This window comes from Apiospora hydei (genome assembly GCF_038363865.1).
Source record: "Apiospora hydei strain CBS 114990 chromosome Unknown utg000004l_segment0_segment0, whole genome shotgun sequence".
In the NCBI taxonomy this organism is placed as follows: Eukaryota; Fungi; Ascomycota; class Sordariomycetes; order Amphisphaeriales; family Apiosporaceae; genus Apiospora; species Apiospora hydei.
Genome location: NW_027117363.1, coordinates 7,312,476 through 7,337,854, shown reverse-complemented (window position 1 = coordinate 7,337,854; position 25,379 = coordinate 7,312,476). Strand labels below are relative to the sequence as shown.

The 25,379-nt window shown below is 53.6% G+C and overlaps 4 protein-coding genes across 4 annotated transcripts; 2 read left to right on the top strand and 2 right to left on the bottom strand.

Annotated features, from left to right (window-relative positions):
• Positions 1-510: 510 nt before the first annotated feature.
• PG997_004829 (uncharacterized protein) lies at positions 511-2,835 on the bottom strand (the record flags this gene model as incomplete). Its single annotated transcript, XM_066809144.1, has 3 exons — positions 511-1,822; positions 1,876-2,008; positions 2,070-2,835. The coding sequence occupies 3 exons, from the start codon at positions 2,833-2,835 to the stop codon at positions 511-513; spliced, it is 2,211 nt and encodes a 736-aa protein (XP_066672762.1).
• A 5,217-nt stretch (positions 2,836-8,052) lies between these two features.
• Positions 8,053-8,581, top strand: PG997_004828 (uncharacterized protein; the record flags this gene model as incomplete). Its single annotated transcript, XM_066809143.1, has 2 exons — positions 8,053-8,218; positions 8,355-8,581. 2 exons carry the CDS (start codon positions 8,053-8,055, stop codon positions 8,579-8,581), a joined length of 393 nt encoding a protein of 130 aa, XP_066672761.1.
• Positions 8,582-19,608: 11,027 nt separating this feature from the next.
• PG997_004827 (BRCA1 C Terminus domain-containing protein) lies at positions 19,609-20,785 on the top strand (the record flags this gene model as incomplete). The annotated part of the gene is made up of 2 exons (XM_066809142.1): positions 19,609-20,477; positions 20,575-20,785. 2 exons carry the CDS (start codon positions 19,609-19,611, stop codon positions 20,783-20,785), a joined length of 1,080 nt encoding a protein of 359 aa, XP_066672760.1.
• Positions 20,786-23,258: 2,473 nt separating this feature from the next.
• On the bottom strand, positions 23,259-23,917 carry PG997_004826 (transcriptional Coactivator p15; the record flags this gene model as incomplete). Its single annotated transcript, XM_066809141.1, has 3 exons — positions 23,259-23,489; positions 23,576-23,683; positions 23,750-23,917. 3 exons carry the CDS (start codon positions 23,915-23,917, stop codon positions 23,259-23,261), a joined length of 507 nt encoding a protein of 168 aa, XP_066672759.1.
• Between the last annotated feature and the right edge of the window lie 1,462 nt (positions 23,918-25,379).

The following is a 25,379-nucleotide window of genomic DNA, read 5'->3' as shown; positions in this document are numbered from 1 at the left end:
AAAAAGAGAAGAGGAAAAAAGTAAAAATAGCAAATGTGCCTCGTTCGTGATCAACATTACCCGCCTAGAGTTCATGATAGGCGGGGGACATCTCCGTTGCTCAATTTCTCGTCGTGCTCGGCATAAAAGTAGGTCAAGGTGAAGAAGGGGTGTGTTTTTTGCCAAGAAGATTAAAGTCCTCCATGCAACGCGTCAAATCGTGAGCCATTTACACAGCCTTGAGCGGCATTCAATAACAAGCAAGAATCAAGTGTCGTAAGGTTCGTCATCGCGTCTGTAGGCTGCAGTCCAAACATGCCGGATGATCTCGTGGCAAGAACGAATACAAAGAATAAGGAAAAGTCGAAGGAGCGTCGTCGTAGCAGGCGTCGCAATCTATGTCCCGCAGGAGTCCAATCGTAAGCAGATCGCCTCTTGGAGTAGAATGCCGCAACACCTTTCTCAATGCAGTAAACAACAAAATAAGCCGCAAAAAGCACTCGCGCCTTGTCGCATGCGGATTCATCAGCATTACCGCCGGCGTTGCGATAACGTCGACGGGGGTCGGTTCATGGCGTCAAATGCCGGTGCGGGCATAGGGTCCATCAGCGTCTTCCGGCGCTTCAGGTCAAGACTCGCGCTCGAAGCCCGGTCGTCGTCGTCGTCGCGTCCGCGCTTCATCGGGCCGCCAGCCCCGTTCATAATGGGGGGAACGTAACCGTTCTGTAAAGAACCACTCATATCATTCTGCGAGCCGTACACATCGCCACCCGGCGCACCGTTTGATGCCCCACGGTCGTTGCTCATTACATTATACAGGTTGCTGGAAGGAGGGGGATCCGCGGGGGAGTGTTGTATCCCTGCTGCGTGTAGAATGGCTGGGGAGGGGCGGCTGTGCGCGGAGTGGCACGGCCGGATCCTGCCTGATGACCTGGGGACCCTGCCATCTCGGGGAAAGGTGGGAATGCTCGCCCGACAGAGGGGCAACAGGGGGGCATTGTAGTTGTAGGCGGTTCGGTTGGCATCATACGCTCCGCTATCATGAGTGTATTCACCCTCATGCTCGGTCTCATCCTCGCCGGCTGATTGTGGTACTTGCTCGCCGGCCTGTGGTTGGTGCATCATGCCGTTCGGGGGCTTGACATCTTGCTCACTAGGAGCTGCTGGCCTGCCAGTAGGAGGGGCCATATCGCTTCTCATGTAGGAGTTGGCCTGCCCGTAAGAGTTACGGTCCTGAGGGCTGCTGTGGGACGGCGGGTAAGGGGACTGATGGGTCGCTGTGTTGTAAACTCCACGAGAGTTGTCATACGGCTGGCTGCCCTGAGGGTAAGTTTGCATGCTCTGCATAGATGAGCCGGGAGGCGTCGTAGCAGGAGTTGCGGGCATCGAGCGAGCGTTGCTGAGGCTAGTGTCGATCGACATGGGGTTCGTGCTGGGAGCACCGCTCATGTTCTGCTGACTCCATTGGAAGTTATCCGAAGCGCCCATGTTGCCCATGACACTGGACGCGCTGGTGGGAGGCGTGGGGAAGGTGTGGGCACGGTCAAGAGACGGCCGTCCCGAGCCATTGTGCGAGGGCAGCGACGACTGTGGTGGGAGTCCCATATGGTGGTGATGCTGCTGGATGGAGGGCAGAACGCCTCCCGGAGGAGCTGGGGCTGGAGTGTTGCGCATCTGGCTTTGCTCCTGTTTTCGGCGCTCGGCAGCGGCCATGACCTGGTTGGTGCGAGTCTGGTTCGTTGGGTGATACAGCAATGCCCCGATGTTATGAACAAAGAGAGGGTACAGCATCTCGGTGATTTTCTCCTTGTTGGCAAAATCCAGCGCTCTCTCGAAAGGAATCCTGAGGTAATGAGTCAGTCTTAGATCAATACACCTCGTTTCAGGGATACTCACCAGACTCCCTTCAAATGCATTGGTCCAATCTTCACAACGTGTCGGACCTTTTCGCTCTTCAGAATTCCATCTCTTCGACCACGTGTCATGCCTGCTACATTGAGCAATTTGGTGCCGTTGATCATGTGGTTATCTGTAACAATTGTTAGCGACTCTGTTGTGACGATCTTGCAACTTGGTGTTGATCAACTAACCTTCACGGCGTGCGACACAGATGCCTCTGGCCTCTACTTGGAAGCACAAGCTTCCCTCATCCTCCCACAATGTTGCCGTCACGCGAGGCTTCATACCAGGCGGCGCTACTTGTCCCGTGGTGTCCATGCCAGTAGCGTACTGGCTTCCCATGCCCGGTTGGTTTACCGCAGGCAAAGGCAGGACATTTTGAGCGGGGCCCATGGAGTTGGAGACAACGGGCGGTTGAGATTGGGGAGAAGTCAGCCCGTTTGCGTAGCCATATTGCTGTTGGTAGGGTGCCGAGTATTGACCGGGCCCCGGGTGCAAAAGTGGTGCGGGCTGGTGGCCGTATTGTGAAAGGCCACTGGAGGTAACAGTCTGAGGAGAAGGCGCAGGACCTGTGGACATGTGCTGAGGGTAGTACATTTCAGGAGCGGGAGCAGAATTCATTGCAGAATACTGGTCGTATCCTCCAATTGGCTGAGAAGGAGGCCCTGACAAAGCTGTAGACACTGGCAGGTTAGGAGAGGGTGTCTTAGGTCCGTTGGAGGAGGCAGCGGATGTGAAAGAGGACTGGGATTCTCCGTTGGAGCTTGTCGAAGATGCGATGGAGCTGACCCGGGGAGACGAGGTACCAGACGAATAGGCCAAGTTAGGCTGAGGAAACGGCAGTGAAGGTAACCTCTCGCTCAAATACGGCGTGCGCTGGGCAGCAGGGTGGCCGTAGTAGGGTGGTACGTCGGACGTTCCCCGGGCTTGCGTATGGGAAATCGGCGGTAGATCCAGCTTTACGGCGTTGAACAAACTGCCGTGAAGGCTCGAGGGAAGTTGGTGTCAGGTCCTAGTCGGCTGGCAGACACGACTTGGAAGGCAGGGAGCGGTGGGTCCCTTTTGGCAATTCGGAGCTTGCAGGCAGGACAAGCAACGACGAATTGAATTGCTGTACGGCGCGATTGGTCGACAGGCGATGCAGGAGATCGAGACTGGTGCAAGCGTTGTACCGTCGTGGGCGAGAATGGCGGACGACCCGAGCAGAGTGCTGTAACACTTCAGAAGACACCTCAACGATGTGTCTTCAAGCCCAACTGAACCAAGCCTCTTGCGGTGTGAGGAAGAGCTGCAGAACGGTAAATGTTGAAACCAATGATATGGCCGTCGACAAGTTCTCTAGGCAGGTCGCGAGGCAGCGAGCTGGTGACTTGCAGCAGGGTGGCGACTAGTGCTCGTTGTGCGGCTTACACGTCGAAGTACTGATGGGAATACTGCGATGGTCAGTAAAGCAAGGCAAAAACAACAACCCGGTGGTGTGTGGCGATGCAAGAAGAGAAAGAGAGAAGAAGAAAAAGATGACTAGAAGGAAGACAGGAGGAAGCGCAGGTCAACGAGCTATAACATGAGCAGTCGTTCTCGTTGTTCTTAAGCGGGTTTTCCTTGGTGAAGTGCAGGCTGGTGGTGGGTTTTTGGACAAGCGGCGTGGGGTCGTTTGAGAGCGACTATTTCCACCATATGCGAAGCGAGTCTTGGGACATACAACGAACGTCGTCTTCCTCTTCCAGGAGCTCCCGGACTCTTAAGCAAGCCCCGGGGTTTTGCAAGGGAGCTGTCGTCACAACTACAACGTTGTTCTACCGGCGCGTATGCTTGATGGGAAGAGAAGCCAAAGCAGGGGCACCTGGGGAGAAAAAAGAACTTGGGGTTTGGGCAGAGTTTGCGCGGAGGATGCAGGTGCAGAAGCAGGAACAGCAGTAACGGGATGGAGACCTCGATTATGGGTCACTTCACATACCTTCTCCAACCTCGATGGACCTGCAACTCAAGGAAAACAGAGGAGGTCGGACGGGCCGTGTTTGAGAGGAAGAAAAGAGAATGAGGAAAAAGAAGGTTTTTCTTCTTGGAGGCGGATGAGAAGGTGGGAGAACGAGCAGAAGGGAGGAGGAGCAGGAGGAGGCAGGGAAAAGGTCGAGATTAGAATCAGACGGTAGACGGGAGGTAGAGGCCGTACCCGTTGTACCTTGGGAGGAGTTGGGAGAAGAAGCACAGGATGAACGAGAGAAAGGTGCAAGTAAGTGATGAGATGAGAGAAACGAACACCCCCAGCCCTGCGAGAACGTTGCGCGCTGCTGCAGCCAGAGAGGGAAGAGGAAAAAAAAGATACTCTCGCTGGATGGATGGATGGACTGGATGGACTTGCGCTTCTCCCCTCTCTCGTCTCTGTTCCCTCTTCTTTTTTTCGCTTTTTACATACAGTACAGCAGCAGCCAGCCAGCAAGTACAATGTATATTTGGTGATAGCCCCGGGAGAGCGAGAAAGTGGTGCCCTGCTTCTTTTCTGGGTCTCTCGCTCTCCTGCTCACTACTTTTGCTGGGGTTTTGCGTTGTTCGAGCCGGGGCAGGTTGTAGTGGGCTGGAGGTTGGGTCGACTTTACTAGGGTCGTAGATAGGCCCAGGACATGGGGGTCTCGCTCTTAGCTGGACCCCGGCCGACCTACCTTTTTCCCTACCGTCTACTTTGCCAGCTAGGGTGGTACAACGGACAGTCAAGTGTGGCGTGTGAGCCGAGCTCGTCATGGGGGGTGTGCACCGGTAAGGGGAGCGAATGTAACGCCAGAGCCAGAGCCAGCACCCCGAACGAGAAACCAGCGAGAGAAAGAGAGAGAGAGGGGGAAAATACAGTTAGCAAGGCGGTTTGATTTGATTTGATTGATTGATGAGTTGATGGGCTGTGAATTGCCCTTCGTTCATTCATTCAGTCAGCATATTCATTCAACTCACTGACCGACTGACAGTTCGGAAACGGGGGGCCCATCAACTACCTACTACCTACTACTAGGTACGCCTGTCCTGTCCTATGCTGTTCTTCCCACTCACCACGCTACCTATGTATGTTGCCTCTACTGAACAGCACCCAGCATCCGTCCTCGTCTACCTATTTCAAACAAGCTCGCAGAGAAGACGGGCAGGCTGGCAGGCAGAGTAAGCAACGGTGATATGCAATCCCCATACGTGTGCATGGAGCTGGCTAGCTCTCTATGGGAATGGGAGCGTACCTACATACTACTACTACTACTACAACTACCACCTACAACGTGCAATATTTCGACGGCGCAAAGAAGAGCTAGCCTCAGTAGAGTAAGTCTGCAGAGTCTCTCTTCACGGGAGTTTCTCCATCATGTAGGTATTGCTGCAAGTACATGGGGCCCCCAGTGGGTCGTCTTTCTCCTTTTGGAGCAAACCTTTTGGCTCTCGATATCCACAGGCTGTGTGTACAAGGTGGCATGTACAGGCCTCACCCATGTCTCCCATGTCTGTCCCATGTTTGGAGCTGGACCGATGGAGGGAAGAAACAACAGGCCAGCCCGCAACACAACCCACTTGGCCTGCGCAGAGATGCACGCACTGTCCAGCACCAAGTACAGCAGCGGGGTCTTCTAGCAGCGGGTGGGACTCTGGGCTCGCGGGCGGTAACCAGAGACCTCAATTCGGCATCTTGGGAAATCAAAACAAGAGATTTTGACAGGCCACTGCTATGGATAGCAGCGATACAGTAGGCTCGATCTCTCAAGCACGGGTCTCACCGTGGGGTTGCCCTCAGGGAATTAAACTTGATCTGCTCTACCGTCGAGCTACAGTAGCAGAGTAGCAGTCCATCCTCCTCCCGAAAAACACGAGAGCTGGAGGCTGGAGCATCCGAAGATGTGGTTACTGTTCAGTAAAGACCGGGGAGGCGTTATTCGTGATCTCATCAACCGCAGAGAGCACATCCTAGCCGTACTCGGTTCGACGTTTTTTAGCGACTGCTTTTCCACCACCACCACCCTACCCTACCGGCTCCGCACACTGTGCGAGGCAGTTATTCTCTTGGAAGCCGCGCCAGCCCAGCATGGATGCCGAGAACTTCTTCCCTCGGTGTTGAGACCGCACTCAGACTTCAGAGGGCTGCGGTCAGCTGGGACAGGAGAAAGAGATATTTTGTGCCGGCGGCTTGACGGGGGTCGTAATTCTACTGCCCTGACCGGGACCTGGAGCAGTTCTTCCATGGAGAGCCCGTCGTGATAAGCATAATATCTAGTAGTGTGTTTAACTCGAGAATCTCGAGAATTCGTTCCAGACAAGCACAGTGCGTGTGCAACAGCTGCCAGTGACAAAAGAGGCAGGGATCGCCAGATGGTCTGCGCCGAAAGTCAATCCAGCGGGTGAGGAGTGGAATCGGGAAATCGTGGGAGTCCCGTCAGCCCTTACTCTCACCGACCAACGGCCACACTGTTCAGGCATGGCACCGTGGCACGCGAACCTTGTTCATATCTCCCGTACTGGGTTCCTGAGACGCTGGTGGCTTGGGTGGCTTTTCTCGGATCGGTACGGTTAATGTTACGTCCACATACAGGCCCAGCTACTTTGCTCTACTACACTGTTTCTTCGTCGGGCGCGAGAACATCCTGGAGTATGCGGCCTGGAAGGTATAGATTTGAACCCTCCTGGACTTTCCTATCTCATCTCGGTATGGAGATGGAGGCAGGGGAGGCGAATGTAGAAACGCCGCCCTCCTACGAGGTCTCTCTACATTGTAGGCAAAAAAATACAGAAAATCAAACCACAGAATTTCCTCGTGGTAGCCCTACGACAACACCATTGCTACCCTCGGTGGACGGTTGAGCGGCAGATCTTGTCGAGTGCTAGTAAGGAGAAGTTTCGGTTGGGAACACGGAAACGCCCTCAGACATCAACTACCGCACGCCATTACAGGTTGCCCGTCAGGACGTCCATCGTCTTGTTAGACAGAGATACATACTGCTTGCACAACCCCCTTCTTTGCTCCCCCACAGCGTATTATCCGCAAAGCTGGCGCTTCGCGGAGCGCTTGTTCATTTCCCTCAGGCCATGCTCGTCGGTTGCCCGTTGCGGACCTTCTTTTACATACGATGTGGGTAACGCTTCGAGCAACAATCGCATTGTTTTCTTTGCCGGTGGCTGAGCCCTCGTGAGCAATATGGTGAACACCTACCTAGTCCGGGTATTATCGTCATCCGCCCGCCGTCACAGCCTGGAAACACTCTTAACCAAACCATGGACAGCGACGCCCCAAGCGTCCAATAGAGAAGTTAATATAGAAGATTGACGACCCAAGGCGTTGCAGTGCTATGCTAGAGTACCAGGAATCGCTTTGCTTCGTTCACCCCACTGCAAAAGGCATCGCAGCGTGTTCCTTGGAGTCGTCCGCTCCCCATCCCTCCCCTCTTTTCCCATTTACTTGTACAAAGATAAGCAGGGTTCCCGGTTGGGCATTTCGCTCACCAGATCCCGGCCAGCGCAAGTGGGGACGCCTCTTGCAGGGTTCCCGAGCCTTGAGATTTGAATCACCAGCACCTCTCAACATCCGGACCGAACATTGAAGCTGGATCTAACCCAAAACCGCGCGAGATAACTCAGGGAATAACTCATCAATTGGCTGCGAAATCCGTCATCTAGGAAGTAACCTTGTAGGCTGATTAGTGTTTCCTCCCTCTGCCGAATCAGTCGGGGCCAAAGACGGTTTTTCGACTCATGGATTCCGATGTCTATTTTTCGATCAATAAGTGTTGGAGGAAGTTAATAAGTGTGCACGACGTCGATCTCTCTCAGCACGCACACTACGCACACGCACACATTTTCGACCGAATTAGAAGGTCTCTTTGGCTGGGGACGAAGGAGAGAGGGGGGCGCGCCGTCAGTCAAGACGGCAACCAATGCATGCGCTACCTGTACATCGACAGCTACTACATATACATATACATATACATACACATATACATTAGACCAGGGCCTGGGTGCATGCAAGTTATCTGGCAAGTTGCGGCGCTCTGTGAGCTTAAAAGTATTTATGTTTATGTTCACCTCAGCTGGCCCCTGCTTCTGCCCCGGGAGCTGCAGAAAGAAGCAGTCGAGGATGCGTTCAATGTTCAGTTCAACCAGCGAAACGAAACATCATCATCTTTAGACGTTTCCCCCAAACTAAGATTTGAGGTGATGGCTGTCTCTCGGGGCTCACAGACGGCCAAGAACGAACGTCCTGTCTATTCTGGTCTTTTCTTTGTTGGTCAGATGGGCACAGACGAGACCATGCCTCTCTGGCACCCGAGTCCTGACTTGACTCTGCCCCGAGCTCAGTCGCGTGGGCAAGTAGCGTACCAGCGTACCTAGTTCCCCTCCTCATCTCGCTATTATTATCATCCTCACCATGATTTCTTTGTCCCGGTGGGGAGGGGTTTGAAGGCCGCAATGTCACCACGGCTCCAACGGACGTAAGAAAAGCTGCAAGCACGTACCAGCCCAGCCCAGCCCAGCCCAGCCCAAAGCAAAAATATGGCCGATATGCTGCACTGCTGCTGCTGCTGCTGCCGCTGCTGCTGCTGTGCTGCAAGGTCTCACTGTCTGCTATCTTTCCGCTGTGCGCCCCGTCGTTACCGCATTCTACGCAAATGGGCTGCAAGCTGTGTCACGCCAGGTGCGCATCCGTTACACCTGCTTCATGGGTTGCAATGCACGATGCATCTGACATTGGACACACGCTGCTCAGAAGGGCTACCATTACATACAGGCTTGTGTTTATATCGACAGTCTGTGGCCGGGTGCGGCAACACATGGTGAGGCCACACACATTGCTATCGAGTCGTCGATGGAGCAGTGTTGTTGTGTGTGTGTGCGTGTGCGCGCGCACTTAAGAGATCCACAACCCGGCCCCTCTAAAAACCAAACCAGCCATTTGATTGATTTGATCCGTGGCCATGGCGCGCATACACTCATTGAAATATGATGGCTCGCGACGTACCGATGTTTACCTACTTGCTTACTTTCCAGGCCATGCAGGTCCATGGCCATGGTTACAGAAACCGTTGAGCAGTTGCAGTTGCGCGTAGGCCTACCCGCTCAGCATACACACACACACACACCCCTACGCGACTATGAAAAAGAAAGAGTCGCGTCGTCGCCGTTGAGGCTTATGGCATCGTTCCGTCACCCCAACGCCGCCCTGCGAGACTCGGTGCCCGCCACGGCTAGGTTGTGAATTCTAGAGCATCAGACGCAGCAGAGAATCTGCCAATGCATGGTGGGGCTTGCAGCAAACTAGGAAACGCCTCAATGGTTCCTCTGCAGGACTTACGTATCTCTCGATGCAAGATTCCGCTTGGCCTCAACATGCTGCCATGCAGGTTATCAGACAATTTACGCCAAGACCGCCACTTGCATTTACATTCCCGCAACAGCCTTCGAGCAGCAGCTTTTAACCCTCGTCATTTGCGGTTAGGGTTATACAAGACCAGAATGGCCCTTTCCACCTTGCGAGTGTTTTACCGCCCAAGCATGGCATTGCATGGCATGGCATGGGCGGAACCGTTCAAGACTGAAGAGCTGGGAAACCTTTTGGGGCTCTAGATTCTGCTCATCCAGTCATCAACCCCCTCGTGACCGTCACCGTTCTCCTAGGCATATGCAGATATCAGACAAGGATGCGCAGTCGCGGGAAACATATTTTGACCTGACTGACTCTTGAAGTCTACGCATACTCAACCACCCCCCCGGTAACAGCAGCAGTTACGAGCCGCCATGCCCAACAGTTTTAAGAAAATAAAGATACTCGAGTCTCAAGAGGCTGGCGGTTTTGTCTCGTCTTCCAGCCCTAGCCGACCTGGCTACGACAAAAGACACAGGAGAACGTGGCTTGACAGCGCGGACACGACCGTGGTTTGCTGACTGACTGGCTCGTGGCTCTTGCCTACTGGCTAGCACCCGAGTCAAATGGCATGGAAGATGTGTGCTTCCAGCCAGACAGCTTGCACACGTCTAATTCAGCACGGACTAACCAAAGCCTAATTGATCGCGGTGAGCCACATGGTTGTCGATCGCTGGACTGATCCAGATTCGTACCTCTTCAGGGGTTTTTCTGTCTCACTTCGGAGGGAGTTCAACCATCATATTCGAGAACAGGGGCCTGCCAGCTTGCGGAGCCAGCACTGCCCGTTTGCCCGGTCCATTCCGGAGCACCATCGGCAGGGAGCTGTGGCCTCCACCGTCTATTGCGGCATAGAAAGACCATTCGCTTTCCGTGGGCAAGGAAAGGGAGAGAAGAAGAAAAGAAAAGCGCAACTAAGCGCTCTTCCTCCCGCACTATGAAAGAACACAATTGTTGCGGGCTGGGTAATGCTGTCTCGCGCGGCACTATGCACTTCGGCGAATATACATACAACCGTTCCCTGGCCTGGGTGGCGCCACACTGATAATCGAGGTCAACCTACAATATTAGAAAGAGCCTCAATTGCTCAGCAAATTTGTGGTGATAGGGATCCGGTCACCGGTCCCAGCCATTGCTTGTTGGCCAGAGCGTACTCATTGTTCCGCTCTTCCCGGTGGGCCGGCCATGGGGTAGGTTGATGGTTGGTTATCCAAGCCATAGGTCTCAGAAGTGATTCTTTTTCTACCTCACTAGGCCTACTAATTGGTAGAATGCCTCGGAGCCGAGAGCAGACCGCTCAAGATGAGAGATGCAATCAGTGCCCGTTACGGGAGTATCAGCTAGCCAGCCAGTACACGACCACGGTGAGCATCTCGACACCGTAGACGGGAGCTAAAACATACCAACTCTGTCGTACGCAATTCACCGCACGTGCAACAACATCCGGTCTCGTATACTTCCCACCTCACTTCATCCTCGCCTGTCGCCTTCTCGACGTGGCAAGGCCCCTTCGCTGGAGGGGGTTCGATTGGATCACTACAAGTCAGCTGAAATTCATCGCAGCCTCCAAAGATCGACAGTATCATCCTTCAAGCGCATTGATATTATTGTTTCCTTCCCGAGTTCTTACTTCACAAACACACCACCCATACGGAGTACAGGGGACCCCGTTCAACGGGCTTGAGCACTTGCATGAGCCAGCGGCGGCCTAACGCACAGCGGGCAGCGGCTATGCAAATCGTGCGTCTGGCCAATCAGCAATCTCTTTGCCCCATGCATAACCCCCATGGTGAACTCCAATATTTGGCAAATGGCTCTCTCACTAGGCGTCCATGGCTCGTGCCCTCGGGGCGTTTCATCGGGCTGCTGCCGTCCTGACATTCCTTCCCAGGGAGGGGCATTCGATAATTAATTGCCATGAGAATGAGCTTCCAGCCAGGCCTGGGATAGATAGCCTCTCACCGTCCCAGGGACATGGGAGTTGGTTCCTTGGCCGGTTTAGATCCCCTTGTCCGTTACAACGACAGTGGCTATTTCTGCCTATTCTCATTGGCGAGTTATTCGAGGAGGCATCCCGGGAAAAGCAAGCAGTGCCGTCTACTCGAACTTGTGCGCATCCCACCGCCGCGTGAGAGGTACCGATCATTAGATGTGGCCGGAGAGGCGGCTCGAGAAGGGGGTTGAATGTCGTACACGGCCACCTCGGTACTTGGTCTCAGGGTTCCGACTCGTCAGAATCTCTCCCAAGTGCTTACAGACCCTTGCCGTGCCCTTCTTACGTATTTCATTTATTGCCTGCCATAGGACGGATACCTGGCCGGTCTATATCGACGTACGTACCTTACACGGTCGTATGGTGATAGACAAGAGAGCATCGAAGGTAATGTAATGCTGGAGGTACTGCAGCCGACTAACGCATGTAGGTAGCGCTTATCAGCTTACCCGTGCCATCCTGGCTGGCACCTCCATTTGCAGGTCCGTACAGTGCCGACCCTACAAGTACTCGCGCAGTCCCATCGAAATATTCTGTTTACGGCCAATGAGAAAGACCCACGTCGACACCTACCACACTTGCTCTTGAACAGGCAAGGCACAATCAACAAGTCTTTTGCTAGAGTTAGGGGCTAGGAGATTTTTCTTCCTTTAGGTGACAGTTAGCAAAGCATAAGCCAGCAGTGGAGAAAAAAAGGCCGAAACTCTGAAGTCCGATCCTGTCCTGCCCGTTCAGTTCCCCCTCAATGATCTTCAATCCCGCAGCGCGCCTGGGAGGCTGCTTTTCGAGTGGTAGTAGGTCGCAAGAGTCCAATAGGTTCAGCCGTCAACGTGCGTCTCTTCTCTCGGCTCGGCCAAGCCACTTCATGACTTGGACCAGGCGCGCTAGAAGAAGTCTCGCAGGGCTTCTATGCTTTTGGTTCATCGTACGCTATATTAGACGAGTTCACTGGTATCTGGCGGCGGGCCAGCAAAGGCATCGTCGTCGAATGGAGCACCCGCTTCCAGCTAGGGTTTAGTTGATATGTCTATCCGACCTATCGTGTCCTGACTCTGCCAAGTCCTTCCTGCAGACGCGGACCGTTTTCCGTGCTAGAGGATAAACCCACACCCACGCGGCAGTGTGGGCTTACATGCAAGTAGACACACACACACACACACCTGGCGGGGGGTTACGTATCTGCATCTATCTTAACCGGGTGAGGAAGGACCACTCCCTCAGGGCCTCAGCAGCCAGCCTATACATCCATCCCATACAGTGCTATAAACTGTCCGGCAGCGTGGGATCGCGAAATTTCATATGACGACGATGATGATGATAATGATGATGATGATTTGGATGATGAGGGGTGCAGCAAAGGAATCTCGACTCCTACCAAGTGCGACTGCTGCTACTCCGTGGCGCGCCAGAGCTGCTTTATTATTCGTACGTACGTCCAATTGACTTTGGTAGGCGACGGCACCATCCATTAGATTGTGGACCGAGAGAAAGAGAATCTTGGCCCAATTGGAGGGCGGAACGTGGATGGGCTCTGGAATGGAATGAATGCGCGACATCCTCCTCACTCTCTACAGTCTACCATGACGATCCGACTGGTTTAAAGAAGACTCTAAAATGGTTGTGTTATTGTTGTTGTTATTGTCGTCGACGACCAAAACTCATACCACATACTCACACGCGTTCCGGAGCATTGAGCCAATCGCACACAACCTTGGACTCTCACCATACACACATACATAGTACTATTATTGACATCACTATTGAGAGTGGGAAATGAAATCAGCAACGAAAATCCCACTGCTGAGAAGCTCTACAGTACAAAGCGGCCCCCTCTAAACGGGCCACATAGGCAGTATGACGTAGCGGCCATGCATGGGGCAGCAGTATAGAAACCTGGGTGGCAAAGCAAACTCTCAGCAGCCTTCTATACTCGACCTGGCCACCTCTCTTTTACTGTATTGATAGGTAGGCATCGCGTGGGGCGTCTCAACTTTTTGCATTCATTCATCTTGTACGTCAACTGGCATGTAGGGGAAAGGGGGTGGCAGAAAAGGAATAACTACATATACATATTCGCATGCAGCGTAGTGGCCTAGTATAAGAAAACGAATACTACTACTACTACATTAGATACGAGAAAGAAAGAAAGATGATTAGTTACTCGAGCTCACGGCTCAACTCCGTGTATGGCACACTGTGGTCGCGAAACGCCAACACGTTCTTCTGTGTTGTCGGTATGGTATCTGAACCCTCGCACAACCAGTCGAACAACTAGCAAGCAGCAGTGGACAATAACAACTGGACTGCGGAGGGAGGGGAGGGTAAGAAGGAAAAGTAGTACAATGTGCGACGGTGTGATAGGCCCAGCGAAATAGGTTGGGTCCAAGCTTCCTTAGGTGGGGTTCTCACCGCTACTTGCTCGCTAACGAAACACCCTCAGGCCTGCCTAGCAGCCTAGTCCCCGCCCGCCAAGTACCTTCTATCGGCTGCATGTACATCGATTCGTTTACGGTACCGCTGGTATTCTTCTTCCTCTCTCTCTCCCTCTCCATCTCTCTCGTGCGCGTCCTCATCAATCCTCACTCTCGCCTGGCATCCCTGTCTTGACTCTTGGCCCTCTCTCTCGCTCCCAATGCGATGCGAGGGTATGAAATCTAGGTACATACATGGCTGATGTACTGTCCGCCGCGTCCCGATGATCGTCAGTCGTTGGTTGTGACTTTCGCCATGGTCTTTCATAAGGTTGAACATGACAAGCAAAGCAAGAACTTGTCCAATTGTCTCATTCGTCCGAGCCGCTTGGCGCCCGAGAGACAACTAAGACAGCAAGCGGAAACTCTCTTCTTTATTTCCTGGCTTCTGTGACTTGTTTCCGTCGCTCTTTCGCTTCGGTGGCTGGAGAGGCTGGGGAGAAAGAGGGTAAAAAAAAAGAGGCAAGCAAACGTCCACCTCGAGTCTTCCGGTCCCGCAACGATGAAAGAACCCCTACCCGGTATTCATTGGACGGCCGAGAGTCATTCCGAACATTACGGGGTCTGCTTTTCGACGACTACGGTACAACGCTGTCTGGGTATTAGTATGTATGTACATGTGTACAATGCCATGCCATATTGGACTGGATTGGGCTCTCGACTTGATCCCTCCTCCTGCCTTGTCTGGTCCTTGCCAAGTGAGGAGGGAAATCGCCTGATCCCTCTCGAATGAGCGCGTACCACGCCCGCCGAACCAGGTAGGTACCTACATACTGTACTGGGTGTCGTGTGGGTTGGTTGAATACGTATCTTCCCACACACGCCTCTGATGGGGTCGGGGATCTGGCATGCGTACGATCCTAGGCTTCAAGGGCCCCTGTTGCTGACGGGCGAGTACTTCCACACACACACACACACACAGAATGCAGGTCGTTCTGGGTGGGAGCAATTCTCTTTGCTACCTACCTGCCTACGAACTCGTACGGTTTTTTACACAGATCTTCACGAGTCGGTCTCCTCCTGTTGAGTTTAATCTACCAAGTGGGTGCGTAGCATGTATCCTCGTGCTACGATCGTGGCCCTGATCGCGGACCGGGATGACACGGAGGAGGTCCTGGTCCTGGCGGCACCGTCCTCTCGCGTGTCTGTCTGCTTGCTGCTGCAGCGGTAGAGCGAACATTGACAATCCACTCGCGAGAGGTCCTCTTTGGGGCTCCCTGGCGGGGATTTTTGACGTAGATGAATCTTACATCTGTGTGCCATGTCAGGTGCCGCTAGTTGCGTCTGTCTAATGCGCGGCTAGGGCGATACAACTACATAGCCGCACTTACATCTCTAGTCGCCTATGCATTATTTGAACAGGGCAAAGATTCGCCGTTAACGTGAGCATAGTGCTCGATAGCAGCTAAAGCATGCCGGCATTCACATCCAACTAACAGGAACCTAGGCCCAAAGTCGAAACTCGATTGAGCAAAAAGCCGCACCACCTGGCCCACCACATGGGCCAGCAAAACGCGCCGTTGCATGATGGAAGCGGTCGAATACTTGTGTCGTGTGCCGACAAAAGCGTGGGCGGAACGAAGCGCACTGTAATTCTTGCTGGGCTGGCTGGCTGGCTGCCAGGGAAAAGAAACAAACCCCACACGCCCTTTGACCCTTCATCAGCCAGCGAGAGCGCGAGCGCCAACACCAGCACCAGCACCAGTACCAGCACCAGTACCAGCATCAAGTCAGTCAGCCAGTCAGTCAGTCAGTCAAGGTCCCCTTTGACCGGCCACCACACAGCCACCCTCCTAACCCCCGTCCGTCCCAACCACCCTGGCAGCAATCAAGCAGCAAGCAGAAGCAACTATGATTCGCATACTGCATTCGCGTACTGTAGAGGTGGGCAATCTTTGCCTGATGCCTGTCTGTAAGACCTCAAATGATGAGGAGCCGTGTATGGCTTTTAATTAAAGGGCTTGGGTCTGGACTCGAACTCGGTATCGGCATCGCCCAAGCATCAATCAGCTACCCCTTGCAACGACCTCGGAAACAAGCACGCGCGCGCAGCAGGGAGAGACACTATTGAATCAATTTACCCTGGTATTGTATTGTTGGGTATTGTGGAAGCCGGAGTAGGCCTCATACAATCCCGTCGCTGCTAAAACTCTAACGACCCGCGACAATCACTTGTGATTTGAATCCTGGGGGCCCGGCCGGGATGCAATGCTGGGAAGGGAGGGGAGGGAGTTTGTATGACTTGGTTGCCGCTTTCGAGCTAATAGCGAAATGTCAATGTCCATCGGCCTTCCAGGCCCTCTCCGAGGTCCCTCTTTTTCGGGCCTTGTCGCTCTGCCTTGTCGCTTTGGTGCGTGCTTGGCTGCCCTTTTCTTATTTCGCGAATCCCACCCCACGACAGATCGGGAATGACTTCAGGTTAGGTAAAGAGATTGCTAGAATTGATGATCCCAGTCGCGCCTTGCATGAGTGGGAAACAAGCTCCCGTTCGGGGAACTTGAAAATAAAAGTGGCGATGGAGGGATTGCAATGCTGGTCAAAAAAGACGCACACGCCCATTTTGCAAGGCCCTGAGGGAGGAGGAGGAGCCTGGAGGAGGAGCCTGGAGGAGGAGGCCTGCGCGGCCCCCGACTACCCGAATACTACTGCTGCTGCTGCTGCTGCCGTTATTGCTATGGCTATTGCTGCTATTACTACCGCTGCTACTACATACAAAACAATAGTACAGTGCTTATGCTTACCTACCCAGGCAGAGCGCGGGAATGCAGCCGTGCGGACCAGCAAGGCGGGACCCGGGGAGATCAGTTGTTTCCTGTATGTAGAAAAGAGACCGAGAGGCGAAAGGGGACCACCCCTCGACGAGATGCCCTGAAGCGCGCTCGCGCACGCATTGTTTCCCTAACTTGCCATCCCTCCCCCCTCGCCCTCGCTCGGCCGGCCTGCCAGGACGGCAATTAACCTAGATGGGGACATGTCGCCCACAGCAGCAGCATGGACATGGACGATACCCATCTTGCATGAACGCCTGGTCGATGCCAGCTCCCCCTCCTCCCTCTCTCTGCCCTGCCTGGCTGGCCCTGCGTTGCTGCTTGTCCTCTTCCCTGGCGCGGGCTTGCCCTGCTTGCATAATCATAATACGGCCTGTTATACCTACAGCCCGCAGGAAGGCTCTCCCCGATCCATGTGCTATGCGGAACGATCCAGTTCCCAGACACAGGATGGGATGACGGGATGACCTGCACGCGCGCTGCTCTCTCCCCCATGTCCGTGTATGTATGTATGTAGGTATGTAGGTAGACCGGGCCAGGTCTTGGTCTTGGATGTGTCCACAATCATGTATTGCGCTTGCATGTAGATGTATGTCTATGAATATATTGCCCTATGCAACGAAGTGGGATATACAGAAGCACGAAGGGTGCAGAAGTACGTGCGGGTGCTGCAAGCAAGCCGTCAAGCAAGCAGCGAGCGGCAGCAGGAGCAGCAGCAGCAGCAGGTTCTGCACAAGCACTCGTCAACAGGGCAGGGAGTCTAGTCTCGCCTCAACGCCCAGTACAGCACCACTTGCATGGGGGAATGAGATGATGTGCCAGGCAATAGGGGCAGAGATCTCGGTCGAGCAGAGGAGCAGCATGTGCGGGTGTGTGTGTCTGGCTGTCTGTCTGTCTGTCTAGGTAGCAATTGTCTTGCTTGCTTGCTGTGTTTCTGTCTGTCTGGGTTACGAGCCCCCCACGAATGATTTGATGATTGACACGTCTACCACACGATTCAAACCTTGGCAGGTTCAGTTGATTGGAGGGAGAGAATAGGAGGTCAGGTTAGAGACGGTGACGGCAACATCTGTCTTCTCCCCTCTTCTCCCTCAGCGCCGAATGCAAATGATGCAAGTCACAACAACAAAGACATCATGCTGCTTGTCTGATGTTCTAGGTCGACGGGATCCCACAGTTTCCGGGGAGGGGAGCCATAAAGGAATGACAGCAGCACGCCCCCTTCTGCAGAAGCAGACGACCGCCGTAACGAGATGCAATGCGGGGAGGTGGAAAGTGGGATGGTATGGTATGTATGTGTGTATGTGTGTATGTATGTATGTAGGTGTGTGTGGGAGGAGCGGGGAGGGAGCAGCCCAGAAATAGAAGGCCTGCAGCAAGTGGCCATGCCTACATACATCCTACCGCCACTACTACTACCACTGCCACTTACTGTACTGTGCATACATACACGCCTACATGCTGCTGTCGCTATCGATCATCCGTGGGTGCAGCGCAGTGCGGTATCTACCTCACCACCAAGCTAGCTAGCCTGTATGTAAGATGCCACAGTAGCTTCGATTCCTACAGGCAAGTGAAGTGGTGATGGTGGAGGGCATGGCTGGGAGCCGTTTCGTTCCGGTAAGCAAGCAAGCAAACAAATCAATTGGCAAGTCGTCCCTCAAAATCCACAGTCTACAATCCACTCATTGAATGATGTGGCCGTCGGTGTCTGGGTTGCAAGCTGTCTTACATAAGACTTCCATCCCACCCTCAGATATACACACCCATAGCGTAAGAAAGACAGAAATGATTCGAAAGGACAGTCGCTTGGTGTGCGATCCTGTCTCACATCTTATTAAGCCCCCTTCCCCCGTAAGCCGCGCTATACTGCCAGAAAATACATACACATATTAAATATATTACCTATAGCTTATTTACTTAATCATCGCAGCATATGTCAGATGTTGCTCTAAGTGTGGGCAGGCCGGCCGGGCAGCCGGGGCAGGCAATAATGGCAAGCAAGCAAGCACATGCTGCGAGTAGATGGATTCATTCTCGGATACCCGATTGGACCCTCGGCTGGAGCTTCCACTCCCTCTCTCTCGCACGTTGGAAAAAATATGGGCGAGGGCAAAGGCCGAGAGTCTCGAACGCCGGCGCTGCTCTATCCAGAGAGGAGAGGGACATTTGGATTGATGATGATTTGCCACGCTGCTCTTATTCGTGTTCCAATTCACTCGACTGCCAATGCCCCGAGAGGCGGAGCTCGAATCCAGCCATAGCCATGCTCAACGCTTTTTGTTTTCGCTTGCTGCGTGGGGCGGATTCGAATATTGTCTAGGTCAGATGCATGTCGACATGTAAGTCTTATTGAGTAAGGTATGGTTATGTAGCAGTATAGCCTCGAAGAAAAGTGTCAATGTATCAAGTATAGACAAGCAACAGGACGTGTCATGACACGAGACCAGAGTGTGTGGTGGCCATGCAAGAGAGATATTGATTACCACGGGTAACTGCAAGATACGCATTACATGTACATGCTGCTGAGACCGTGACTTGCATTTGACGGTGCGAACGAGTCTGTTCGCGCCCGCCATCAGCTTCACTGACACCAGCCGATGCCAATTGGATAAGTAGGTAGGTAGGCAAGTAAGGCATGTGTGTTTAATGCATGCATACATGGCATGCACTTGGGGATATGCACATTTCATCACGTGGTGACGCGCTTGAACCGCGCGGAGGCTAGGTAGCAAATATCCCGTTCGCTTTGTTTCGAGGATGTCGATTTGGCCGTTGTTGATTATGTACTCTAGCTTCTACTCAAGGTAGGCACGCACCTAGCATTTTTAGGCCGTACACTTGCAATCTCACCAACCAAGAAATTCTCCGGGAGAGGGAAACCGATTCAGTGGTTTGTCAGATCTGCACTTTTAGATGGTGGTTACCTAGCCCACCCAGTCTGTTTGCCTCAGCTCGCAGTGGAAGAGTGGCATTGTAGGGCCAAGTCGGCCAAAACCCACCTCTTATGGGCATCCTTGTCAATTATTAGCAAGTATACACGGCCATTGCCCGCCCAAAAAAAGCAAGCAGACGGAGAGCGCCACTATCACACATAACCAATTGGTATTCCCGACGGCCATGGATAATAATGGGAGGGGTGCTGGGATGGTGCCACCGCCAATGCCACCACAGTCGGTAGGCACTGCCGTGAAGCCGAAGACGTCCGCCGGGGTGGGGGGACGAGGAGGAGGAGGTGCAGCAACAACAAGATCATCATTGGTGGTATCGCCCACCAAGGCGGCCCAACCTCAGTTCGGGGCCACGTTCGACCCCTGGAACTCGTCCTCGTCCGGCCACCAGCGCGCCGAGAACCGCCTGGGCGCCAGCACTGGCTGGCGCGACTCCCGCAACGCGAAGCTACACTCGCAGTTCCGCGGCGATGCGCGGCGCGTGTCCGATGCCGTCGGCGCCGGGGCTAGGGACTGGGATCCCAAGCTCCAGGCCGTCGTGCCCCCGGAGCTGCGGGCCAGGGCGCGCTGCTCAGTCGCGGACATGTTGGCGAAGCCCGGGACCATGCAGAGGAGTCTATCGTCGTTGTCGTCTACGTCATCACCATCTACATCTCCTAGGGTAGGGGTCGTTACTGGTACCGCGGATAAGGATGTCACTACGACAGGAGCAGAGTCGGGGTCGGCGGAGCATGCTCGACGAACCGACGAGGCGAACAAGGAAATATCTCCGGACCAGCAAGATCAGGGGCCGGGGCGGCTCTTCGCTGGGGTTGTGGTTTACGTGAACGGGAGCACGCACCCGCAGATTTCGGATCACAAGCTGAAGCACGTCCTGGCGGAGCACGGCGGCCGCCTATCATCGCGTCTTGGCCGCAAGCAGGTCACACATGTCATATTAGGCCGCCCCGCGGGCGGTGGTGGACTGTCCGGCACGAAGCTACAGAAGGAGATACAGAAGGTACGGGGTGCCGCAGTAAAGTTTGTCGGTGTCGAGTGGTGCGTACCTACCCATACCTGTCTATCACACTACGCTTGACTTCCTCCTTCCTTCTCCCTACTCAACTCCCTTGCCAAGCGGCTGATTTTCATCTAGGATCTTGGAGAGCATCAGAGCTGGCAAGAGACTGCCAGAGGCGCGGTTCAGCAACGTCAAGGTTGCGTCGAAGGGCCAGCAAAGCGTTTTCGGACTATACTCGAAGCCAGCGCCGCTGCCCGCTGCTCCCGCTGCTTCTGCTGCCGAATCCTGCATAGGCAGCCTGGAAACGTTGGGGGACGAACCGCCGCCCAGTGCGCAAAGAAACTGAGCATGATTTACGACTGTACGATACACGAGATACATTCAGGGATATGGAGGGACTGGATTGCTTTGCGTTGAGATTCGCCGGGGTTGCATGTACTGGGTAGAAAGCCAGGTACCACGGTTGCATATACACAGGGTGTCTGTAGCTCGCGACTTGTGTCAGCGAGCGGCGTTGAGGATCTGGCAATAGAGGCATACCATTAGATCGAGGTTTAATATATCGGTTATAGGGTCGATGACTACGCCCTGGGCCGAAAGAAGACCACGCGGCCTTTTGTTTTTACCACTGGAGAGATTGGATGTGGCCGGGAGTAGGCAACTGCAGTACAATCATCTCATTCCGACGTGTGTATGTATCCCCGAGTAGAATTAATTTGGTCGTTTTGGAAAGGAAACCGGAAAGCCTCATGGGTCGACTGGCAAGGAACAGCGCTTGAGTTGTGGTTCAGGTCCTCTGTTCCTGTGCAGCTACTTTGTCGTCGCTGATGGTACTTCTTGCTCTGTAGACAGGGGGCATTGAAGTATCAAGCTTTATTCCAACCACCTCCTCGAGGTTAGACATACCCTTGATGAAGCAGAGGATATCGGCCAGCCCTTGCTCGAGAATTGTTGAGATGTTGCCAGGAGCAACCCCTGTGTGGCCGGTCAAATTATCCTATCTAGTGGCAGATATGAGTTTGATTCGAGAGGCATCAACAACATAGACTGCTGCATGCATACGTTTCTAGAAGCTCTATCTGTGCGCGTGTTCCTTGTGAGTTTGTGACGACAGCGGCAACGGAGCCAGCAGAGCCGCAACCACCCCCGGCGTGAAGCATGGAGCAGAGAATCCGGGGGAGCGCTTTCTGTTCTTTAGGTAAACATCTAAGGTTTTGCAATTGGTGTAAATAGCATCGCGGCCAATTTATTAGAACAAGTCAGTCAACGGAGAGTTTGGGGATCTCAGGGGGACGCTTCCTTCCTTCCTGTGTCGCCCAGCTTTGGGGTTTGATCCTACATAATGAAAGAAACCTTCGAGGGATCGGAGGCTTTCCATTCTACATTCCTGTTTCTTTCTTCTTCTTAAACTTCCCGCAACCTGCGTAATGTCTGCGTATACTTTGACAGATGCTGGCGCGTGAGCGCTTTAGACTGTAGACCGAAGCATCCCCCCCTTTTTTCTTCCTCTACTCCCGCCCCCTGATCGCCGCCATCCCAAAAAGCTAGCAACGGACGACCAGCAGAGAAAAGACACCGACTATAACCAAAAATTGACACCACCACCGCCGCATCTGATGAGGCAAGGTTTCGTGACGTGTGTAGGCAGATCGGAAAATGCGGCAATACGAACCACCGGCTTTTGTTGAGTTCTGTCAAGTTTTGACAGGCAGGATCAGTGCTCTCTTTTGGTTCCCGGTCTTGCGCGCGCCGGTCCGATCCCTTCGTCCCTGACCCGGTTAGACTTCGCTCTACCTGCCTCTTTTTGCTTTCTCTTTTTCTTTCTTTCTTCTTCTTTTCCCACACTTTGCTTGACTGCTCCGCGCCATTGAGTTGTTTGTTGTTGCCTGGCTTTCCTCGGCCGCCGGTCAGCTCAGCCTCCGTCCGGGGTATTCAGCACTCAGCCCCCTTGTTTCTGACTCGATTGTCAAATGCTATTGTGGCGGTCACACGACGACTCTCAAAGCCTGCCCTGGGAGAAGGATCAAGAGAAACAACCCCCTGAGGCAGTGCTACCAGGGGATATATGCGTACACACCACGCAGGCTTTCAAGAAAGAAAAAATTACTGAAACTAGGTGAATAAATTGTGAACGCGAGGGAATTCTGTTTTAGTCTCTTCCAACTTATCGACAAAAAGAACACTGTACCTTGCCATGGAAGAGTCGCTGAGGTCGTTCAATACGTACGTCTGAGTATGGTACCTGGACCTACATGGCATCAATGAAGAAAAATATTGATAGCCATCCGATGTCTAGCCAAACCTTTACGCCTATGGCTGCCCATGCATTCAGATTATACGAGCGGTGCTTGTTCATATGCAGAGAAAGAGGCCGTTACCTGTTATGGCAATGTCCGACCAGATATGACCATTGCGTCGCGAAGGTGAAGCCCCAGATCAACCACGGACTACAGGAAATCTAGATAGCAAGAAAATATGGGTATCATTCGCAACGACTGTTCTGTCTCTAAACTGCTGGGCCTGGTCGCCACAACCTCTCTACTCACAAGGAGCCATTAGCCAAGCTTCCTTCAAATGTGCTCTCCACAGTGCATCGAGTGCGCTGAACCTGGGAACTCCCCGGACCATATAGCGCATGCTCGATGGCTTCTGGATCACTTTGAGCAACAGGGGCACCGACTTGTCGGGCAAAACTGCCCAATTCTAGGTCTCCCGGTATCATCATCCTCTCCAAGAACCTTTTCTTCCTCATCGCTTCGTTCTCCCATGCTGTCCTCCCCAGCTTGAGACTCGCTTTCAGCGGGTTTGGGCGTATCGTACTACTCCTCGTCCTCGTCTTCCTCGTCGCTTGTAGCTTCAATGTTGGCCTTCTTCGACTTCTTCAGCTTGTCGCTGTCCTTGGAGGGCTTTGTGGTTGACTTGGACGCAGCAGGCGCGCTGCTTGAAGAAGAAGGATCGGTAACAGTGTGTCCCTTGGCTGATAACTCAGCATTGACATCGGCCGTTGCCTTCATCAGATTATTCCATTGGTCGAGAGTAAGAGAGATGCCCTGCTTCCGATGCGTTAGCCCATCATGGATCGGTCGGGCGCGAGCAAGCAAGCAAGCACTGCTAGACGTATTGGATGTCATCGTACCTTTTTACCGGGCTTCATCTCGCCGGCAGCGTCGGTGTAGTACTCGCGGACGGAAATCAGGGGCTTGCCCTTGAACTCGGATATGGCGACGCGACGGGTCGCAGTAAGCTGGGACGGATCACGTTCAGATTAGCATCTCTTTTTGATTCAGATTAGATATTACTGCCAACCTACAGGCCAGAACGAGTTGCCCTCGGCATCCTTGTCCGCTCCACCGTCGGCCTCATTCACATTCTTGCCCGTCTTGACCTTCTTAGTGGTCTTGGTAGGCTTTGCGACCTCGGGCTCGCTCTCGCTGTCGTCGTCACGCCGCGAGCGTTTGGCGGTCTTGTAGCCTGACATGGTCGGGGCGTGGCTGTGATGATAGTACGGGGTTGTTTAGATGAACAAGGGTACGGTTGGTATTACTTGCTGCCGCCGTTGTTGATGTTTTTGTTATGGATTGCACGTGTTGTGTTGCGTTGTTGGACGGACACTCGAGCCGCAATTAATTGATGGTGGGGGCTTACGGAAAGAACGACAGGATGACGCGTGGGGATTTCGGAGCTCTAACGCGTCTTCTGGGGCTTTTCGGTAGGACTGGGCAGACTGGGGGAGCCAAGGTGGGAACAAGCAGTGGCCGTTGCTTGGAAACAGGCGATTCTAGGCGTGCTGGGTATGGGTCAATCGCTGTATTGGGGCGCCTTTGCAGGCAGGTACCGAATTTCTTTTCAGTCCAATTTGATGCATTGTCATGTAATAAGCAGCTGTTGTATGCGATAATCTGCACCTGCAACAAGTGCATCGCATCCGCATCGCAGCATCCGATCAGGGGTCCATCTGTCCAACCAACTATGCTATGCAATCAATTCTTCGTCGAATCAATCAATCCTCCGTGTCAAACAACGGCCTCCCAATCTATTCCTGCCACCTAGTCCCCCCTCCCCTCTCTTTAGTCAGTAGGCACGGGTAGATCAGATCCCCTCGCGGGGCGATGACGAGATCGTGAAACCAAAAGATGGGCTTTGCTGCATCGCTTCTCAACACGAGTTCGGGAAAGGGGGTTTCAATAGGGGGAAACCACGTTTTACCGTCGGATCATCTCATCGGGGAATTGTGCCATGGGGTGGGGGATGAGGTGGCTTTTGCCATTTCGATCTCCTGTCCAACTTGCGAGCTCCCAAGGACAAGGACAAGGAACGGCAGACGGACTCCTCCCCCCTGGCTCCTGCTTCTCCCCTGTCTCTCCTGGCTAGACCTCCTAGACCTGGCCGCTTCCTAGCCTTCTTTCTGGCCCATGTAGCGACGCCCTGCGACGCCCTGCAACCACGCAACCACGCAACCGCAACCACGCAGCCCACAGGGTGACAGCGCCCAGAATGCTTGCCCCCCTTGCCTAGTGTAATTATAGCCGCATTTCCTAATTGATTGCCGCGTAACTGGCGTAGCATTGGCCCATCTCTTGTGTCTTGGACCGTCGATTCGATTCCCATCCTGTCTTCGAAACACGCACAGAATCAAATCTCCGGACCTTACTTGTTGCTCAGACTTGCCTGTTCGGCTTCCCAGCGTTTTGGTTGTCTTCCTCTCGCTCTTCTTCATTTCTCTATCCTTTAAAAGACGACCCAGCCTTCTTTCTGCGTGATTGCGGCGACGACAACTACAACACCAATCCACGACCCGGGGTCATGTCCTATTGGCTAGGGAGAGCTTACGATGGGTGTTCCCGACGAGTTTTCCTCTACAAATGCGATGCCAAGTGATGCGCAGCACAGAATGGACTCGACCGCATTACCTGCAGACGCAAATACGTTCCCGAATGAGA